Here is a 17,478-nt window from a genome sequence, read left to right on the forward strand (position 1 = left end):
AGGATTTCCCTACTCTAAATCATAATCCAAAGTCCCAGATAGATGCCACTCACAAGACAGGTCCCAAAGGGCTGCTCTTATGTCCTGACTTATTTATTACCTCCCTGTATTCAACATTCAGCATCTACCTACTATGTGCTAGTAATATTGTCAAGCTATGAAAATAAAGAGACAGCACACAGCCACTGTCCTCAAGGAGCCCCCAGTAATGGGGAAACAAAAATGAAACAGAAAAATCACAACACAGTGACATAAATGTCCAATCATTTGATGTAAAAGGTCCAATGTTTAGGCCTTTGCTGTTTTTGAAAATACTGTGGTAAATCACACACAAAAAATGTGACTTTCTCTTTTGTTAATGACAACACAAGGTTATATAATCTGTGTTCCACAAAGGTAAATACAATTCACAAAAAAGTATTAATAGGCAGTAGTTAAGGATGATCTAAAAAAATAATAATTTTTATACATACAAGAGGTGTCATTATAATAACGAGAACTTATAATAAGATCTATTATTCTCATTTCTATATACCTATTCTATAAACCTATTCCTCATTTCTAGAAACATTTTTTGCCTTTTTTCCCCTAGTATCCTGGCCTTTTCTGAGAGTGTTTCATTCCTTTTTCAAGTTTTAGTTTCTTCTTCTATGTGTTTAAAAATTTTCAAACTATTTCATAGTCTCTATCCATAGGGTAGACTGGTTGGAAAAATGGTTACAATGATTCTTTTCTACAGATATGCTCTTGGAGGTAACACTGGTCTTTGTCATATGACTTGTTTTGGCCAATAGGACAACAGCAAACATAATTTGAGCAGAGACTTAAAACATGCTTGACCTTGCGACTTGTCCTCTCTTGCTGCTCTTGGGAACTCGACAACCACCACCTTACGAATGAGCCCAGTCTCACCTGGGCTGGATAATGAGAAGCATGTGGCTAAGTCAACTCCATGACCTCAGCTGACACCTACCCAGTCTAGACATGTGAGAAAGGCCATGCCAGACTATCCAGTCCCAGATGAGCTGGCCCAGACCAGAAGAATCCTACCAATTGCTTCTACTCAGCTGACCACTGAAATGGTGCAAAATAACAAATGTTTATTGTTTGTACGCCACTAAGTTTTGTGGTAGTCCACTGTGCAGCAAAAACTGACACAAGCAAATTTTATTATCAGAAGTTGCTAGAAGTCTACTTCTATTGCTTATCACAACCGACAACTGATTCTTGCTGTGTTGAACTGTTTCTTCATGTGTTTTGTAACTTTAGAGTTTATCTTCATGAAGCTTTATTTGCGAAATCCTGGGTAGCCTGGGCTGAGGATTATATCAGGCACTCCAGACCATCCCAGAACCACTTTTTATGCTAATCTCTTGATATAGGGTTTCCTGGATTAGACAAGTATAATTTCAAACTACAAACATGTGAATTCAGATGCATTGCTACAAATTCAGGAGAGACACTTTATTTCTGACCAAGAGCTGAAACCAAGGAAGACGTGCTTTCTTATCATCTTTCTCTACCACTTGATGGCTATTTTGTGATAGTCCATCCTCTCACTGATAGTGTAGCCCTTTGAGGGTCCCTTAGTTATATATGTATGTTAGGGGAGGGAACGAGGTGTTTCAATTAAAATTCCCAGCTTCTATAGTCCCAAGAGCACATCTCCTGTCGTATTAAAATCTGCATGAGTGTTAAAATTAAAATTAAAAATCTTGTTAACCTTGGTTATCAAGACTAGAAATCCACCGCTCATTCATCTCCAACTCCGGTTAAAAGAAGCATCTCTTGACTATCTAAATAAAAGAACATTGGTTCCTTTTTATTCCACATTTCTAGATGTTTAACAGCTAGAGTTTCATATCTAAAACTTATCAATACTATATTTTGATGGAAATGAGTTCAATTAGAAAATTAGAATTGTATGTCTAAATGAAAACTAAATATCCCTAAAAATACAGGGTAAAATCCCTGATATTTATGAGAAGAACTTGGAAAAGGATTAATTTATTATTTCCCCTGAATCCACTAAATAGCATCCAATGATTAATTAATAGCTTAACAACAGTCTTGGGCAGTTCAGTTCTTACTTTATCCAGGTCATAAGTTCCACCGTATCTGGGTCATAAAATTCTTGTAGTTCCATTAATTCTGTCATTAATCTTGGAAAAAACTAAAATACAAAACAAAATCCCCAAAACCTGTAAGTATTTAGAAAGTTTAAAACTGTTTCAGAGTACTTCCAAAGACTAAGAGGCCAACTTACGACAAACAATGTTACAACACAGTTCTCACACAGAAAATGGCATGGATTGCTTTACTTTCCTTCAGTTTCTTGCTAGTTCTTCTCAGCCCGAATAATCTACTGTGTGGTTAATTCACTGCCTATGCTCAATACATAATTTTATCCACCAAACAAGTAATCATCAGTTGTATCTTTCATGCACATGCACACTGAATAAATAAGTAAGCAAACAAATAAATTTCAGATCAAGTCAAATAATTCACAGGTTTACTGACAATTAATTTCATGTTACATTACGATAAGCCAAAGAGTTTACATTATTTTATAAATATTTAAATTGGGGGATTGCCAAAATACTTTTTACTATTTACTAATAAATACCATTTATTCAGCCATTTCCTTTGTCAATTATAAACTGAAATAATACCAGTATTAGACTACAGAAAATTGCATCAGATGGCATTGTAAAAATGTTTTACCTCTTCTACCATGTTCCTTTTGGTAGAAAATTACGTATTATTAAGTATATCACGCTTTATTTTGTTAGAATACTGTTCCAATATAAGTATCCTACACACACATATAAATTTATCACTACCTTATAGATAACATATATTTTCATCTTATGAAAAATCTAATTTTCTTACCTCTTTCCATAAGCTGAGACCTATTATAGTAGGGACAGCCACGCTCAGAATAAGAGCCTAAAATATTAAAGCAAAAAGGGTTATGGATAAATACATTTCAGAATGTACTATAGAGGCACTGACTCTATGAACAATCAAATATTCTTACAGTTTAACAATTTCAGTCAGAGAAATTGGAGTCAGCATGGAACCTAGTTCACAGAGTGAGATGGGTGAAGAATAATAAATTTTATATCAAGCTGGAGACAAAGTGAGAAATACATATTTGCAATATAAATTTAAGGCAGAACATAAAAAGGGTAATGCACATCGCAATATTTAAAATAGTAAGTCAATATTTGACAATTTTTCCAGGAATTTAACTTATGAAGAGCTTACAAAAAACATTGAACTGCTATGAAAATAGCTAACAACAACAACAAAAAGACAATGAATTAACACAGGAAAAATAGCCAATATACATCAATATACTACTATGCTAAGATAAGAATGCATAAAAACCTCCAGAAAAAAGACTGGCAAAATACAACATGACTATCATTAGAGGTGATTTATCATCTTCCTACCAAAACCTGTTCTCTTCCTATTGTCCTATGTCTATTGGTGACCCCACAATCCAGTCACACAAACCCAAAACCTAAGAAACATCTATGACTTCTCCCTATTCTTCATTCTCCCATACTTAATGAGGCACCAAATCTTATTACTCTTCTATTTTTTTCACTTCAGTGTAGTACAGTATTAATTAAATGGGCTTTGGAGCTAGAAGAACCCGGGTGTGAATCATGGTTCTTACACTTACAAGTTATGTGATCTTGGGTGAGTTATTTAACCACTTTATGCCTTAGTTTCTTTGTCTATAAAATACAGATAATAAAACTTAACTAACAGGGTCTTTGTAAGCTTTGAATAGCATGTGAAATGCTTCAAACAGTACCTGACACATAGTGAGCTCTCAAAACAGTTGAAGTTTTTATCGTTTCCATCCTCCATGGCCTGTACCTGGGTGACAGCCCCCTTCCTGATTCCAGTCTCTCACCCTTAAGCCTATCCTTCACAGAACTATAAGGGTGAGCTGAGAGAAAATGTAAGGCTGACTCTCTCCCGCCCTTGCATAAACATGTCAATGTCTTCCTACTGCCTGTGGGATAACACCAAGCAGGACAGGACACTCAAAGGCCTCGATGACCTTACCCTCCTAGACTTCTCCAGTCTCATTTCTTGACCACTCCTACCTCACATTTTATGTGCCAACAAAACTAAATATATCGTGCTTTTTCTTTACCTCTGTTTTTATTCCCTTTGAATTCATCAAACGGAATAAAAGGTAATCCCTAAAAAAATTGAATTAATTAGCCCTTCTCTGTTCCAACAGCACCCTATCAACACTTCTTATCTGTTTTTATGACTGGGAGACTGTAATCCACCTGATGAAATTAATCTCTTTTTTTTTTTTTTTTGGCCGCACCACAGGGCATGCAGGATCTTAGTTCCCCAACCAGGGATCGAACCTGTGCCCCCTGCAGTGGAGGCACAGAGTCCTAACCACTGGACTGCCAGGGAATTCCCCTAATCATGTTTTATTTATCTTTTTATTGCAAGCACATTACACATAGCGGGCACAGTGTAAATGTTCCATTCTCACTGAAAACATACCATAGTTCTAAATCAAACTGAGAAAAATATTATCAAAATTAATTTTTGAAAGCCTCTCACATTGATTCACTTATATTTTTACCTTCTATTTTTTAAGTAGTCTGCATTGAAACACACTACTTTTACAATCAGAAATTATTAAAAAAATGTTTTCCATAGAATCTTTTTTTCTACCTATAAATCATAATGTGATTTACTCATGCTATTATTTTTCATAAATTTATTTATTTAATTTATTTATTTTTGGCTGTGTTGGGTCTTCATTGGTGCACGCAGGCTTTCTCTTTCACGCGGGTGAGTGGGGGCTACTCTTAGTTGTGGTGCGCGGGCTTCTCATTACGGTGGCTTCTCCAGTTGCGGAGCACGGGCTCTAGGCGCGCAGGCTTCAGTAGTTGCAGCAGGTGGGCTCAGTAGTTGTGGCTTGTGTGCTTCAGTAGTTGTGGCATGCAGGCTCAGTAGTTGTGGCTCATGGGCTCTAGAGTACAGGCTCAGTAGTTGTGGTGCACGGGCTTAGTTGCTCCACAGCATGTGGGATCTTCCTGGACCAGGGCTCAAACCCGTGTCCCCTGCATTGGCAGGAGGATTCTTAACCACTGCACCACCAGGGAAGCCCTACTCATGCTATTTTAATTGTATTCATGTGGTTCCCATTTATATAATTCAAAGAGAAACAGGAACTTAACACAAAATAACAATGACTCACCAACAATACTGGGTGTACAGTTCGTAATCGAAGCCACTTGAAAAGTGTCATCCAAAGTTCAGGAGAACATACACCAAATGCTGCTAACATGCACACATAAGGAGTCCAGAGGTATTTCAAGCTGGAAAAGACAAAAAGAGTCATACATGAGCTATCCTATAAACATCATTATTATGGGATTTCTCTTTTGAGTTCTTTCCTAATACTCATGAAAATACCACAATGTTGAAGGAGAATGAAAAAGCTTAGCCTCTAATTTTCAGCAACATATTGTTACTCACTTCTTAAATAATCAAGAGACATGTGGGTTACTAAAATGAGGATAAAATAAGACATTAATATAGATGAGGTGTAGTAAAATTGTACTGTTGGAGAGAATATAAACTGTTATACTTTTTCAGAGGCAATTTGGCAGAACCTATAAAAATTCTAAATACCCCAAGACAATCCCATTTCTAGTAATCTAGCCTACAGACATATTAGCATAAATGTATAAAGATATACATGTGCAGTATGTTGTTTTAATTGCAAAAAAAAAAAGAAACCTAACTATCCTTCAACAGGTACTGATTAAATAATAAATCCTTATGAAAAACAAAAAAGCAAACTGCAAAATTTTATGTATACTGTTACCCTAGTTTTTTGGTGTTTTTTTTCCTAATGTACATATATGCAGTATAGCCAAAAAATAACATCTGAAAAGATATTGCTGACAGTTGTGACCTCTGAGGACTGGGATGGAAGGATTTTCATTTTTTACTTCATACATATCTATATTATTTGGGTTTGTTACACAATCTGCATTATTACTTTTGAGATTAATTTTTTAAAAACAGGATTGAAAAATTGGGGCCCTTAACTTAAAGAGATTAAAAATCCAGGTGTACAGAAAAATGAACTTGTGCAAATAAAAGGCAGGACCTTACTTTAAGTTGTAACTTGTAGAGGAAACAAAAGAAACCCATCACCCTAGGTGATGGTAAAAGCTGAAGACAGAAGAGGAAGAGTTTAGAAAAATTTGTGGATGTCATTGCTTCACAGATTATCAAGGAAAAATAACAGCTCAGAAGATAACTTTTGTAGTTAAGACTAAGGAAACAATAAGATCCTTCTAAGATATATTCTTTGATGACAAACTCAAAAGAGACTAGAAGAATATGAGGCCAGAGTATAAATGTGAACTATTTTGGTTTTATAAAACAGCAGAGCTATGAAATGGGGAAAACAAAGTAACATTCATCTAATAAAAATTTATTGATCATACACTTCAGGGTGACCAAAGTACTACAGAGGAAAAAAGAAAAACAAGACATGGCTACAGCCCTCAAGGAGGGCTTTATTAAGATGGAATAAAACTGAACACATGGGAAACAATTAGAAAATAAGTATAAAAAAATTTATATAAGGTCTAGGGTGATATGAAAGCAAAAGGACCAATTTGAGAATGTACTTAAGGTTTAAAACAATGAATACTGAATCAGGCTTTGAGAGAAGTAGTTGGATGTATATAGAATACATGTTGCTAAGACAGAGGAACTGCATTCATTTCCTCTGGTTAACCAGTATCTCCTCCAACCAATAACTTCCCCATTTCAGAAAATACCAAACCTATTTTTCCAGTCAGCCAGAAACAATACTAGAGTCTGCTTTATAACTCCAGGAGAGACTACTCACATTGAACTACATGTATATGACATTCCTTGGAACACAAGCTCTCTGCTCTAGACATTGCACCATTGTGCCAATCCACTGATTTCTTCGTATCCAACCCCTCCTTACCATTTTATTTCAATAGCCAGCTAATTAACATCTCAACTTTTAAATTCTCTTCCAATTCAACCAAATGCCAGATGAATCCTTTTCAAACATAACTATGAGAAGACATGTTCTGTTCAAAAATCTTTAGTTTTCCAATACCTACAGAAATAAATGAAAACTCACCCAAATGGTTTTCAGGGCCCTCTAAAATATGGTCCTGACATACCTTTTCAGTTTCTTCTCCTACTACTTCCCTAAATGATTAGAGTTCCAGCCAGAGTTTGCAGAACAATCTCAGTGTTTCCATCCCATAATGCACACAAGTTTCTCCCTCCTGGTAAAACTGCACCCCTCTCTAGTTGCTGCCTTAGCCTCTGATTCCCTTTATAGCCAGACTTCTTGATCTGGCTACACTCATCTCTCTTTCCTCACTGTCTTTTCTCTCTGATCATATCCTTTAAAAACTCTTCCTTTGGCTTCTGAATTGCAACTCTTCCTAGGATCCCTCCACCACAGTCCCTGCTACTCCTTATTTAGTTTCCAATTCCCAAATATCTTAGTTTTGGCCCCTTTACTCCATCTCCATTGCTACTCACTTCTAGATTCTACTATGATACCTTCTTCACTGGTTTATCTTCCTCTAATCTTGTTTTCCTCAAACCTTTCTCAATCATTGCTGCCAGAGAGATTTTCCCTAAAAAAGTAAAGTTGATGATGTCAAATTTCTGCTTAAAACACTTGATCTGTTCCCTGCTTATTTTTCCAGACATGTCTCGCTATTTACCTCACATTCATCCCATAGTATTGGTTCCCAAAAAATACTTCTTTTTCCCAGATTATTATACACACACACACACATACACACACACACAGGCACATGAGAAAACTGACAGCCTGGCCAATCTCTATCTCTCAAGACTGTGGCCCTGTTTAGAAAATCTCCCTTAAGCTGATTTCCCCTACCTACCTTCCACAAGTGAGTTAGTACCTCTCCTCTGGATGACCAAAGCACCCTCTGTATACCTTTCTCATAGTATTTTACTTTGTTCTAGCTCTTGGTTTACTTATCTAGAATAGGAACTCTTTGAAAAGATTCAAAAAGACTAGATTTCGTATCTCTCTAATCCCTACTGCCTACCTGGTAGAGTGCCGGGCACCTCCTAGGGGACCATGCAAGTTATCTGCACGAATAGATGATCATGTCTTAGAGGTCTAGTGAGTAAATTAGAGAATTAAGGACCAATGATAGAATAATGCAGATTACATGTTCAAAAAAGGGATCTTGAACTTAAAATGGCAGATCCAACAATGAAGAATGGTGGGAATAACAAAAAGTTCTTTTTCAGAGAGAAATAAAACTGGGGAAGGAGGGGAAAAAGGTAAACCATGCTCCAAAATTCTAGTACTACAAGGCAACAAGATGAGACTCAAACCCTGAATCACTTAAAATATTCATGGATTAATACACTTCTTCATCCTATTTAGGCACTATGGATTGCTAACTATTAGAGTGAACCTTATTCTCACTTCAAGTTTCCATAGAGATACCCCCTAGTCATGGGTTTGGCAGTCTGATAAAGTCTGTGGACCCCTTATAAGAAAACATTTCTAAATGCATAAAATACATGGGCTTACAAACGAAACCAATTATACTGAAATACTGATATCAAATAATAAAATTTGTATTTGTAATACAGCAATATTTGTACTTGTTTATTAATACATTAAATGCAGGTCTAATAATTACTATAATTTTGAAGTAGTGATGTATATAAACAATAGTCAAGATACCTGTAAAAAACCAATACAATGAGAAAATAACTATGCTTCGTGCTGGTGAAAGCACCACGGGTACTGCTAAAATGACTGTGATTCTGTATCTGTATTCGTAATTAAAGGAAACTTAAATCTTATACTATATCAATACTCTTCACCTCTCCCTGCTTTCATCCCCCTCCCTATATTTCAGAGCCTTAACTGCTCCTCCTCGTGGCAGCAATTTATCTGATCTGTGAGTGTGAGGTGACACACAGTTGAGCATGCTCAACCAACACTTATAGGCTTTTACATTTTGGATCTTCCTTTTGCAGCATGGGTGTATACAGGTGCAGCAGGCTTACCAAGGCTCTGGCCATTCAAGAGGGAAGGCCTGAAATTTAAGGACTACACTCAGTTTGGGGTGGAAGATATTCGAAGGCCTTTTGGTCACACATAAAAAAGAGTTCTCCAATGCAACTTTTATCAGAATCAGAATCATTCAGATGACCAAAATATATTTCTCATATATATTTGGTTTTTGACCACGGGTTTCTGGCTCACAACACCCAAAACCCTTGGAATTTCCTAAGTGCTGAGAGCTTAAATGTATCTTTTATTATGTTAATGAGGTGACTTTCAGAAAGCAGCTAAGAATGGGGACTGGTTGCCAGTGGAGCCAACCAGGCGATGAGAGGAGGGCTGGAACCTTCAGTCCTACCCCCTAGACCTCTGGGGAGGGGAGAGGCTGGAGGCTGAGTTCAATCACCAATGGCCAATGATTTAATCAATCGTGCCTATGTAATGAAGCCTCCATAAAACCCCAAAAGTACAGGGTTCAGAGAGCTTCCCGGTTGGTGAACATGTAGGGATTTCTCTCTCCTGGAGAGAGCATGGGAGCTCCAGCCCTTTCCCCATACCTTGCCCTATGAACCTCTTCCATGTGGCTGTTCCTGATTTATATCCTTTGATAATAAACCAGTAATCTAGTAAGTAAAATGTTTCTCTGAGTTCTGTGAGCTGCTCTATCAAATTAATCAAACCTGAGGAGGGTGTCTTGGGAACCTCTGATCTATAGCCAGTTCACCAGAAACACAGGTGACAACCTGGACTTGTAACTGGTTGTCTGAAGAGGTAGCAGGGGAGTCTTGTTGGACTGAACCCAAGCCTGTGGATTCTGATGGTACTTCTGGCAGATAGTGTCAAAATTGAGTTGAATTGTAGGATACCCAACTGGTGTCCAGAGAATTGTTTGTTGGTATGAAGAAACCTCCTCCCCACTTTGAAATTGGGTGCTCAGAACCATTTTATACTCCTATGTCTTATTTCTCATCTGAGTCAAACCACAAAGAAAAGGGTATACTGAACCCTCACCCTCATAACACCATTTACCTCTCCTTCGCTTATCAAAGTTATAATTTTATTTTTGTGTGGTTAGCATCTGTCACCTTCATTAGACCATAAGTCACATAAGGTTAGAGATTCTTGTCCACCACTGTACCCCCAGCACCTAGCACAATGCCTGGCCCTTGGAAAACATTCAATAGTTTTTGAACACATAAATTAATAAGTAAATATCGGTTCATTGTACTAGAAACACCTCTCTAAACTCCAGTTAGATTAAGGTTTTTTTGAGTTTTTATAGTGTTTTATAAATGTGTTCTTGAAAGTATCCACTAACTACCATTAGAAAGGACAATTCTTTGTAAAAACAAATGGCTCAAATATACACTTACCCTTCTATAATCATTGCAAGAGAGCCCAATAAAATAGTGTGAATCACGTGATAAATTATTTCTGGCCTTTCTCCAATTTGTCCATCTTCAAGCGTAACAGTTTCTTTCAGGGACTTACCACTACTGAAAGAAATGTGTTTTTTACTACTTCGAAAATATTTATTTGAAAAATCAAAGATCTTTAATATCTTCATTAAAAAAATACAGGTAGTTCTTAAAATTTGAAAGTGTATTCTTCTGGTCAAATACCTAACTTACATATCTCCAAGTCTTTGAAAATGGCTTTTGAAACTTGAAGACAATTGCCTCAATAAAGACTAAACATGAAAGTTCAGGAAATATAATAAAAAAGATACACAGGTTCCTTTTCTAAGATGAATTATCACTAAACTAGTGATTGCTAAATCAATATAGTTAAATAATAATTTGAATTACTAAGTTCTCAAAATTAAGATACTACACACAACCTCCTTTCAAGCTTGATAAAAATATTTTTAAATAGTCAAACTTTATAATTTAAAATCACTTATACTACTAGTTTCATGTAAGTAGAAAAAATTATGCTTACAGTAAGTAAAAAATCTGAGTAAATTAGTGAATGAGTCTGTAAAAGTTTAACTGATTATTTAAATATTATTCCTGCATTAAAAATGGACATTACAGGGACTTCCCTAGTGGTCCAGTGGGTAAGACTCCACACTCCCAATGCTGGGGGGCTGGGTTCGATCCCTGCTCAGGGAACTAGATCCCGCATGCATGCCGCAACTAAGAAGTCCGCATGCCGCAACTAAGGATTCCATGTGCTGCAACTAAAACCTGGCACTGCCTAAATAAATAAATATGGATATTACATATTTAGATGTATAAGCTTAAATTTGAATTTTATCTAGTTAACTTATAATGATATTTTACACACTGATAAAGAGAGAATTCAATTAGAAACTCTAAAACACACAAATATTGGAAGGATATTAAAAATAAGTTTTATATATTTCCATAATTTATTAGTTAGGAATATGATTGGTTCTCCCAGGTACTTACTTAATTCTCCTAAAAATAACTTGAATCATAGAAAGAAAACAAGTAATTAACACTAAAATATAGAAAGGTAATAAAGAAGACTGTGTCAATCGCAAAAAAAATTCTTGAGATGGTGCCTGAAGGGATTCTTGACATAGGAGCCAATTCATTGTAAAATTCCTACAGAAAACAAAAGCATGATATTAAAATCACAGATGTTTTAAAGTACTGAACTTAAAATTATTTTTTTCATCTCAGTAAAAACTAAGACAAAACTAAACACATTTCCTAAATCCATTAACTTACAACAGCAAGGTCATACCCTTTATAAATGAAAATAATAGCATTAGTAACCCTCCTCAACAAACTGCCCTAATAAATTTAAAACTACTACTTTTTTATGATCCAGCAATGTGACCATCTCTAGAACCCAATACAGTTTTAGGGGAGTTTTACTTTCTATTTTTACCTGGAAGATAACAAAAAAATTCAACTGTCTAACCTCTAAAAGCACTGTCCAGTATGATAGCCACTAGCTACATGTAGCTAATAGCACATGAAATGTGGCCAGTGCAAATGGAGATAGTCTTTAAAGCACAAAATACACCCTGGACTTCAAAGATAAAAAAAGCATGAAAAAAGGAATTTAAAAAATACAAAATATATCTCAATAATTTTATATTGTTTACACATTAAAATAATATTTTTAATATGTTGGATTAAATAAAGTACGTTATTGAAATTCAATTCACTTGTTTCTTTTTACTTTTTTTAATGCAACTACTAGAAAATTAGGTATGCAACTAATGTCATATTGTTATTGGACAGCCCTGTTTTATATTGATAAATGTAACTCGACTAGGACCCATTTTAAAAAGAGGTATCTAATTATTAAGACAGAAATCGTAAAATTTGAAATGTAAGTTTTTTGAGCTATAAGAGCCCGGATAAACTTTTTTTTTTTAACCCACACTAAATATAATCAACAAGCCTCCTAGTTATACGTAGATTTATCTGCATTCTCACTCCCAATCCACCTTCAACCTCCATTTAATCCTGAAATTCCTAGCCCTGGGGGAGGAGGTAAGCGATGGAATGATGTTCAGGAGTTCTCACGGATAGATTGAGAATGCTTCACAAATCACTGGGTTTAAACTAAAAGGTCAAAGTTTCACAATGTGCCAAACAGCTATACAACTGTATCAAAGAGGCTGCCATCAAAATATTTTGTACCTAGGACGAAAGCACTTTTTTAAAAAATCTGCCTACTAAAGTAACTAATTCTATAAGGTCTAATTCAAATTCCAATTTAATGATATTCTTTCCATAACCCCAGTCTCAATCCTTCCTTCCCCATATTCCCATGGTAATTTAATTATCCCTTTATTATAGTGCTTAACGCAATCTGCTATGTGTTAGATTGCAGTCATTTTTGTATCCCCCAGAGTACCTGGCCCAGTACCTTGCACATTAAATAAATATTTATTAACACTTCTTTACTGATTCTTAGAAGTCCGTCTCAACAGAAATGTTTCCTGAAATTCTGGTGAATTACAAATCCTGATATCCAACTGGCACATTTGCGCATAAGGCACTTATTATTTATACCACCCATGACATTAATTGTATAAAAACTATCTAATGAGCTGGCAATATTCTTAAGGACAAGATTAATAAGTTTTAATCTTAAAATACCCAGTATATTACCTTGTGAAGCCTAGTACCTGACATGAGGAACAAAGCGCACTATATAACATCAACTAAGAAACACTGGACAAAAGCAGACCTTAATGCTAGGCTCATTCTAGAGTCTTCCAAGGTTAAAGAGAAAGTCAGTGAAAAGGCCATCAATTATGGAGGTCTGCAACCAACTTTTACTAGTTGCCTACTGAGTGTCAGGCCTACAAATACACCTGAAAAAGACATGGTCCCTACCTTTATGAAGCACATGGCCTCTTAAAGGATCCTTTTATCTTAGTAGATAGCCATATACGATTTACACTTCAGAAGATTTCTCCAGTGTTTAAGCCATGTCAAACACTTGGTTAACTGATATATCACAACATAAAATTTCATTCACAGTATCTAAAATCCCATGGAATCCCAGCAAATGATTATAAGATTCTATGGTCTACTATATGAACTAGAGATATATATAGGTGAATATATATTTTCTGTTATGCAAATGGACTCTATCAGTACATAAAATCATTTATTTCATTTTAGATTTAAAAAATGCATTTAACCAACAAACAAAAGGTACAACACTATTTTTGAATTTAAAAAGTCAGCTTCTGGTCCAATCCACTATTATGACCAAAGGTAAGATTCTTTGCTATGAAATAAATATCTTACTGACCACCCCATTTTTAATGCCTATGCCCTTTTTTTTTTTTAAAGTATAGATTTGGAGTATATCATGAACTTTTTTCTTTTTTTAATTGAACTATAGTTGATTTACACCCATACTCTTTGTAATATAACATTTTGCTGGTTAGTGGTTAAAATTTCCTTGGTTCTTTATTCATTTTAAATCTTTAATTTATTCTGACCTTAGATTGTATTATCATTCCTCATCAAGGAAAGTAGCCTCAACATACTGAGATGCTACTGAGGTTTAAGTATATCTAATTTTAAAAGACTTAAATGAGATTATTTTTTTAAATGAGAAAAGTATTAATGTCTCATTTCTTCTAGATATTGTAATATCCCAAATTATTTTCTAAGGGGTATGTAATTAGGTGTATACTCCCTCCTTTGATTATTTTTGCTCTTTATCTTCTAAGTGGTATAGAGTTAGGTAAACTTACATAATCTAAAACTTACTTAGTCATATTTAGTCCAAATTTTACTTCAAGGAATTTCAGCATATGCCCATTTTCTTTGTGTGGGACAAACATCTGAAGGAGAAAAACACTAGTTACAACAAAGAACTATTAGCTAAGTTTATAGCAATATGCTTCAGTCTAATACTAGAACTAGAAAACACAGCAAGACTACAAAACAAAAAATATGAATTAAAAATACATGATGTAACTATGAAGCAAGGAGATTTATTGGCATAGTCAATCACATTACCTTATAGTTAAGCATAAAACTATAATGGGGTAGTAAGATTTTAACCTTATCCCACCTGGCTTAAATAACTTACCCACTCTTTTGAATGTCTTTTACTCATCTGAATTTATTCCATACATTACTTAGTGTTAATTGGGTAATGATGACATTTTAAATTAAATGAAAAATAAAGTGTAATTTTTAAAAAGTATTTCTATAGGAAAGACTCAGAATCCTATTTTCTCACCTAATATACTAGGTATGATTATTGTTCAACTAAAAATGTTACTGCACAAACTCTATTACTTTGCTATCCCATTATTCTCATTAACATTTAGCCCAGTATATTTCATTATTCAATTTGCTCTACCACATGAATCTCAAACACAGAGTTACTTACCTTCATTATAATATTCAATGTCACTGTCAGAGTACACACCAAGTAAAAATTAATCACTTTCATTATTTTAGCCACGAAAGTTCCTTTCTTCACATTCAGCTATGCAGGGGGGAAAATTATATGAACAAAGAAGTGAGGTTTAAAAAAATTAACAATTTAAAAATTCACCCCAAGAATGATAAAAAGGCAATTCTAATTACCTGAAGGCACTTAGCAAGCATTAAGGCTATTACAAAACTTAATAAAGGAGATACCAATAAAGCTGAATTCTCAAACTGCAGTAAATACCCCAGAAAGAGAGAAAATATATAGATTTTATAAACTTCATGAACCTGTTGGGACAAAAATAAAATGAATGAGAATAAAATGAATTTTATTGTACATCTTTTCATTAGATAAGATTTGACTACAATTATAAAGTAAATGCTCTACTATAACTTTGGACAGTATTATATTTACAACCATTCAATTCGTAGTTTTAATGCCATGGGATGTAACTAATTTATCACTTCCTTTTTAGAAAGAACTCTCCGCAAACAAAGTAAAAAGCTTTGAAACCACATGGATGTCTAAATCAGACTGGAAGAACCTTCTTTAATCCCAGGCTCTGACTTAATTTCACTTGGTTTGTCTTGTCCATCTATGCAACATCAAGCTGCATAAATCAAAAATCATAACCGTTAGCCGCAGTTCCCAAAACCTACCCAGTGAAAATATACTCCCATGAAATGTAGCACCAGAGAAAAGTATTTTGCACTTGGTCCATTTAACAGTGACAATAAGAAAGTTAAATTCAATTTCCTAATAGAAGATCTCCCAGGAAAGTTATGTCTTACTATATTTCTTTTCTAAAATTCAATAGTATAATAATTTAATCTATCATAAAATAAATTCTTTTTAGAAAGGGGAGAACTAAGACAAAATATAGACACTAGTTGGGGGGAGGGGGAGGAATCAAAAGGCAGAGTGTTAAAAGTTAAAAAAAAAAAACCGAAAGAAAAAAAATCCCTAGAAGGCCAGAGCCATTTTTTAAAATGATACCTCACTGTCGGGAGGCTGAAGCAATGACAAGAGAGGGCATTCTGGGATCTTCTGGGTTCTGGTAATGTTCTATTTTTTCATTTTGGCTGCTGGTTCTCTTAGCTCCAAACCTATCCCTCTATCCTGGCCTCGTAATGCTGGGGCCGGCTTCTTCAATCTACATTTCTGCTTTTTCATTTGGTTCCCTATTAATCTCTGCCAATCCATGCTAGAGAGAGATAATAAAGTTGGAGGAGAGAGCAGGGGTGTGTTCCTTACTGCAGCCTGCAGTTCCTGGGAGGATCACCTCAGCAATGCTTCTTCACTCTAACAGAGTAATTCCTTCCTGTTAAGGCAGCTGGATGCAGCTGCAGTTTTCCTAACACTTGAAGAACGAGCTTTATCACATCTTCTTACCCCAGAGATGGCAGAATCAGCTGGCCAGAGTACCATTCTCAGAAGTCTGGGTCCCATTTCCACAGAGCCCTTCTTCCCAGTTCAGAGATACCAGCAAAGCTGAGTAGTGGCCCTTCCTCAGAAGTCTGTTACAGCTCCACAGGTTTCCCTCCTCTAAGCTTCTACGTGTTAATAATTCCAAATTCTTCCTTTCAGCCCTCAGCTCTAGGGGTGGTAGCTGCTTCCTGAAGTTGCTACCTCTATAATACTTTCAGGTACTTATTACCTTTTCATTTAACAAGTTAACAACTTTATACTTGGTTAATGATTGTTTATATTAAATTCTCTCTATTGAAATAACCTAAATGTTGGTACTCATCAGAATTCTGGACCATCTGAAGAAAAGGAAGAGAAGAGCGAGAAGATTCCCAAATTTCTGGCTTAGACAACATATTGAATACTTAATACATGTTTATAAATAAAGAAAAAAAGATAAGAGAGGGCAAAAGAGAAAAAGATAAAGAAACAAAGGAACAAAATGTTTATGGGAACCTTTACCGCTGACTGAAGTATAAATTGATATAACCATTCTGGGGAAAGGCTTGATATCTTTAGTTAGATTGAATACGTACACATCCTTTGACTTGTAATTCCACTATGAATTTGACTTGTAATTCCACTATATATTCTAGAAAAATTTTGCACTTCTGTGCCAGGTGACATGTATAAAAATGGTTATAGCAGCATTGGTCATATGAACAATAAACTGGAAAAAACCTGAAATGTTCATCAGCAATAGAATACATCAATAAATAAAAATGAATGAAATATAGCTCTGTACATCACCAGGGATGAATCTCAGAAGGAAATCAGGCAAAAGTAAACAATACATTATTTGACAACATAGTTTTAGGAATACATAGATAGGTGGCAAAAAAAACAAAGAAAAAGAAGGAAAGGATTAACAAAATTCAGGACAGTCAGCCTCTGATGGGGAGGGAGCAGGATGTGACTGAGAAAAAGGGGCTTCTAGTATTCATATGCTCCATATCTTGGCCTGGGTGTTCAAATACTCATATATTTTC

The 17,478-nt window shown here is 35.2% G+C and overlaps 1 protein-coding gene across 9 annotated transcripts in view; it reads right to left on the reverse strand.

Moving 5' to 3' along the window:
- Nucleotides 1-17,478, reverse strand: part of DPY19L4 (dpy-19 like 4) — a 59,122-nt gene that overhangs the window by 7,541 nt on the left and 34,103 nt on the right. For 6 of the 9 annotated variants that reach the window (XM_082363304.1, XM_082363306.1, XM_082363301.1 and 3 more), the window contains 8 exons: nucleotides 15,178-15,309; nucleotides 14,978-15,076; nucleotides 14,347-14,420; nucleotides 11,542-11,700; nucleotides 10,501-10,623; nucleotides 5,252-5,372; nucleotides 2,893-2,949; nucleotides 2,091-2,173 (listed from right to left, as the gene is read on the reverse strand). In XM_082363304.1, coding sequence (XP_082219430.1) covers nucleotides 2,091-2,173; nucleotides 2,893-2,949; nucleotides 5,252-5,372; nucleotides 10,501-10,623; nucleotides 11,542-11,700; nucleotides 14,347-14,420; nucleotides 14,978-15,076; nucleotides 15,178-15,309 — 848 coding nt within the window. The remainder of the gene's footprint in view (nucleotides 1-2,090; nucleotides 2,174-2,892; nucleotides 2,950-5,251; nucleotides 5,373-10,500; nucleotides 10,624-11,541; nucleotides 11,701-14,346; nucleotides 14,421-14,977; nucleotides 15,077-15,177; nucleotides 15,310-17,478) is intronic. The other 3 variants (XM_082363302.1, XM_082363305.1, XM_082363303.1) reach the window with 3 other exon arrangements.

This window comes from Balaenoptera borealis, assembly GCF_965194805.1.
Source record: "Balaenoptera borealis genome assembly, chromosome: 17".
NCBI classification, from domain to species: domain Eukaryota; kingdom Metazoa; phylum Chordata; class Mammalia; order Artiodactyla; family Balaenopteridae; genus Balaenoptera; species Balaenoptera borealis.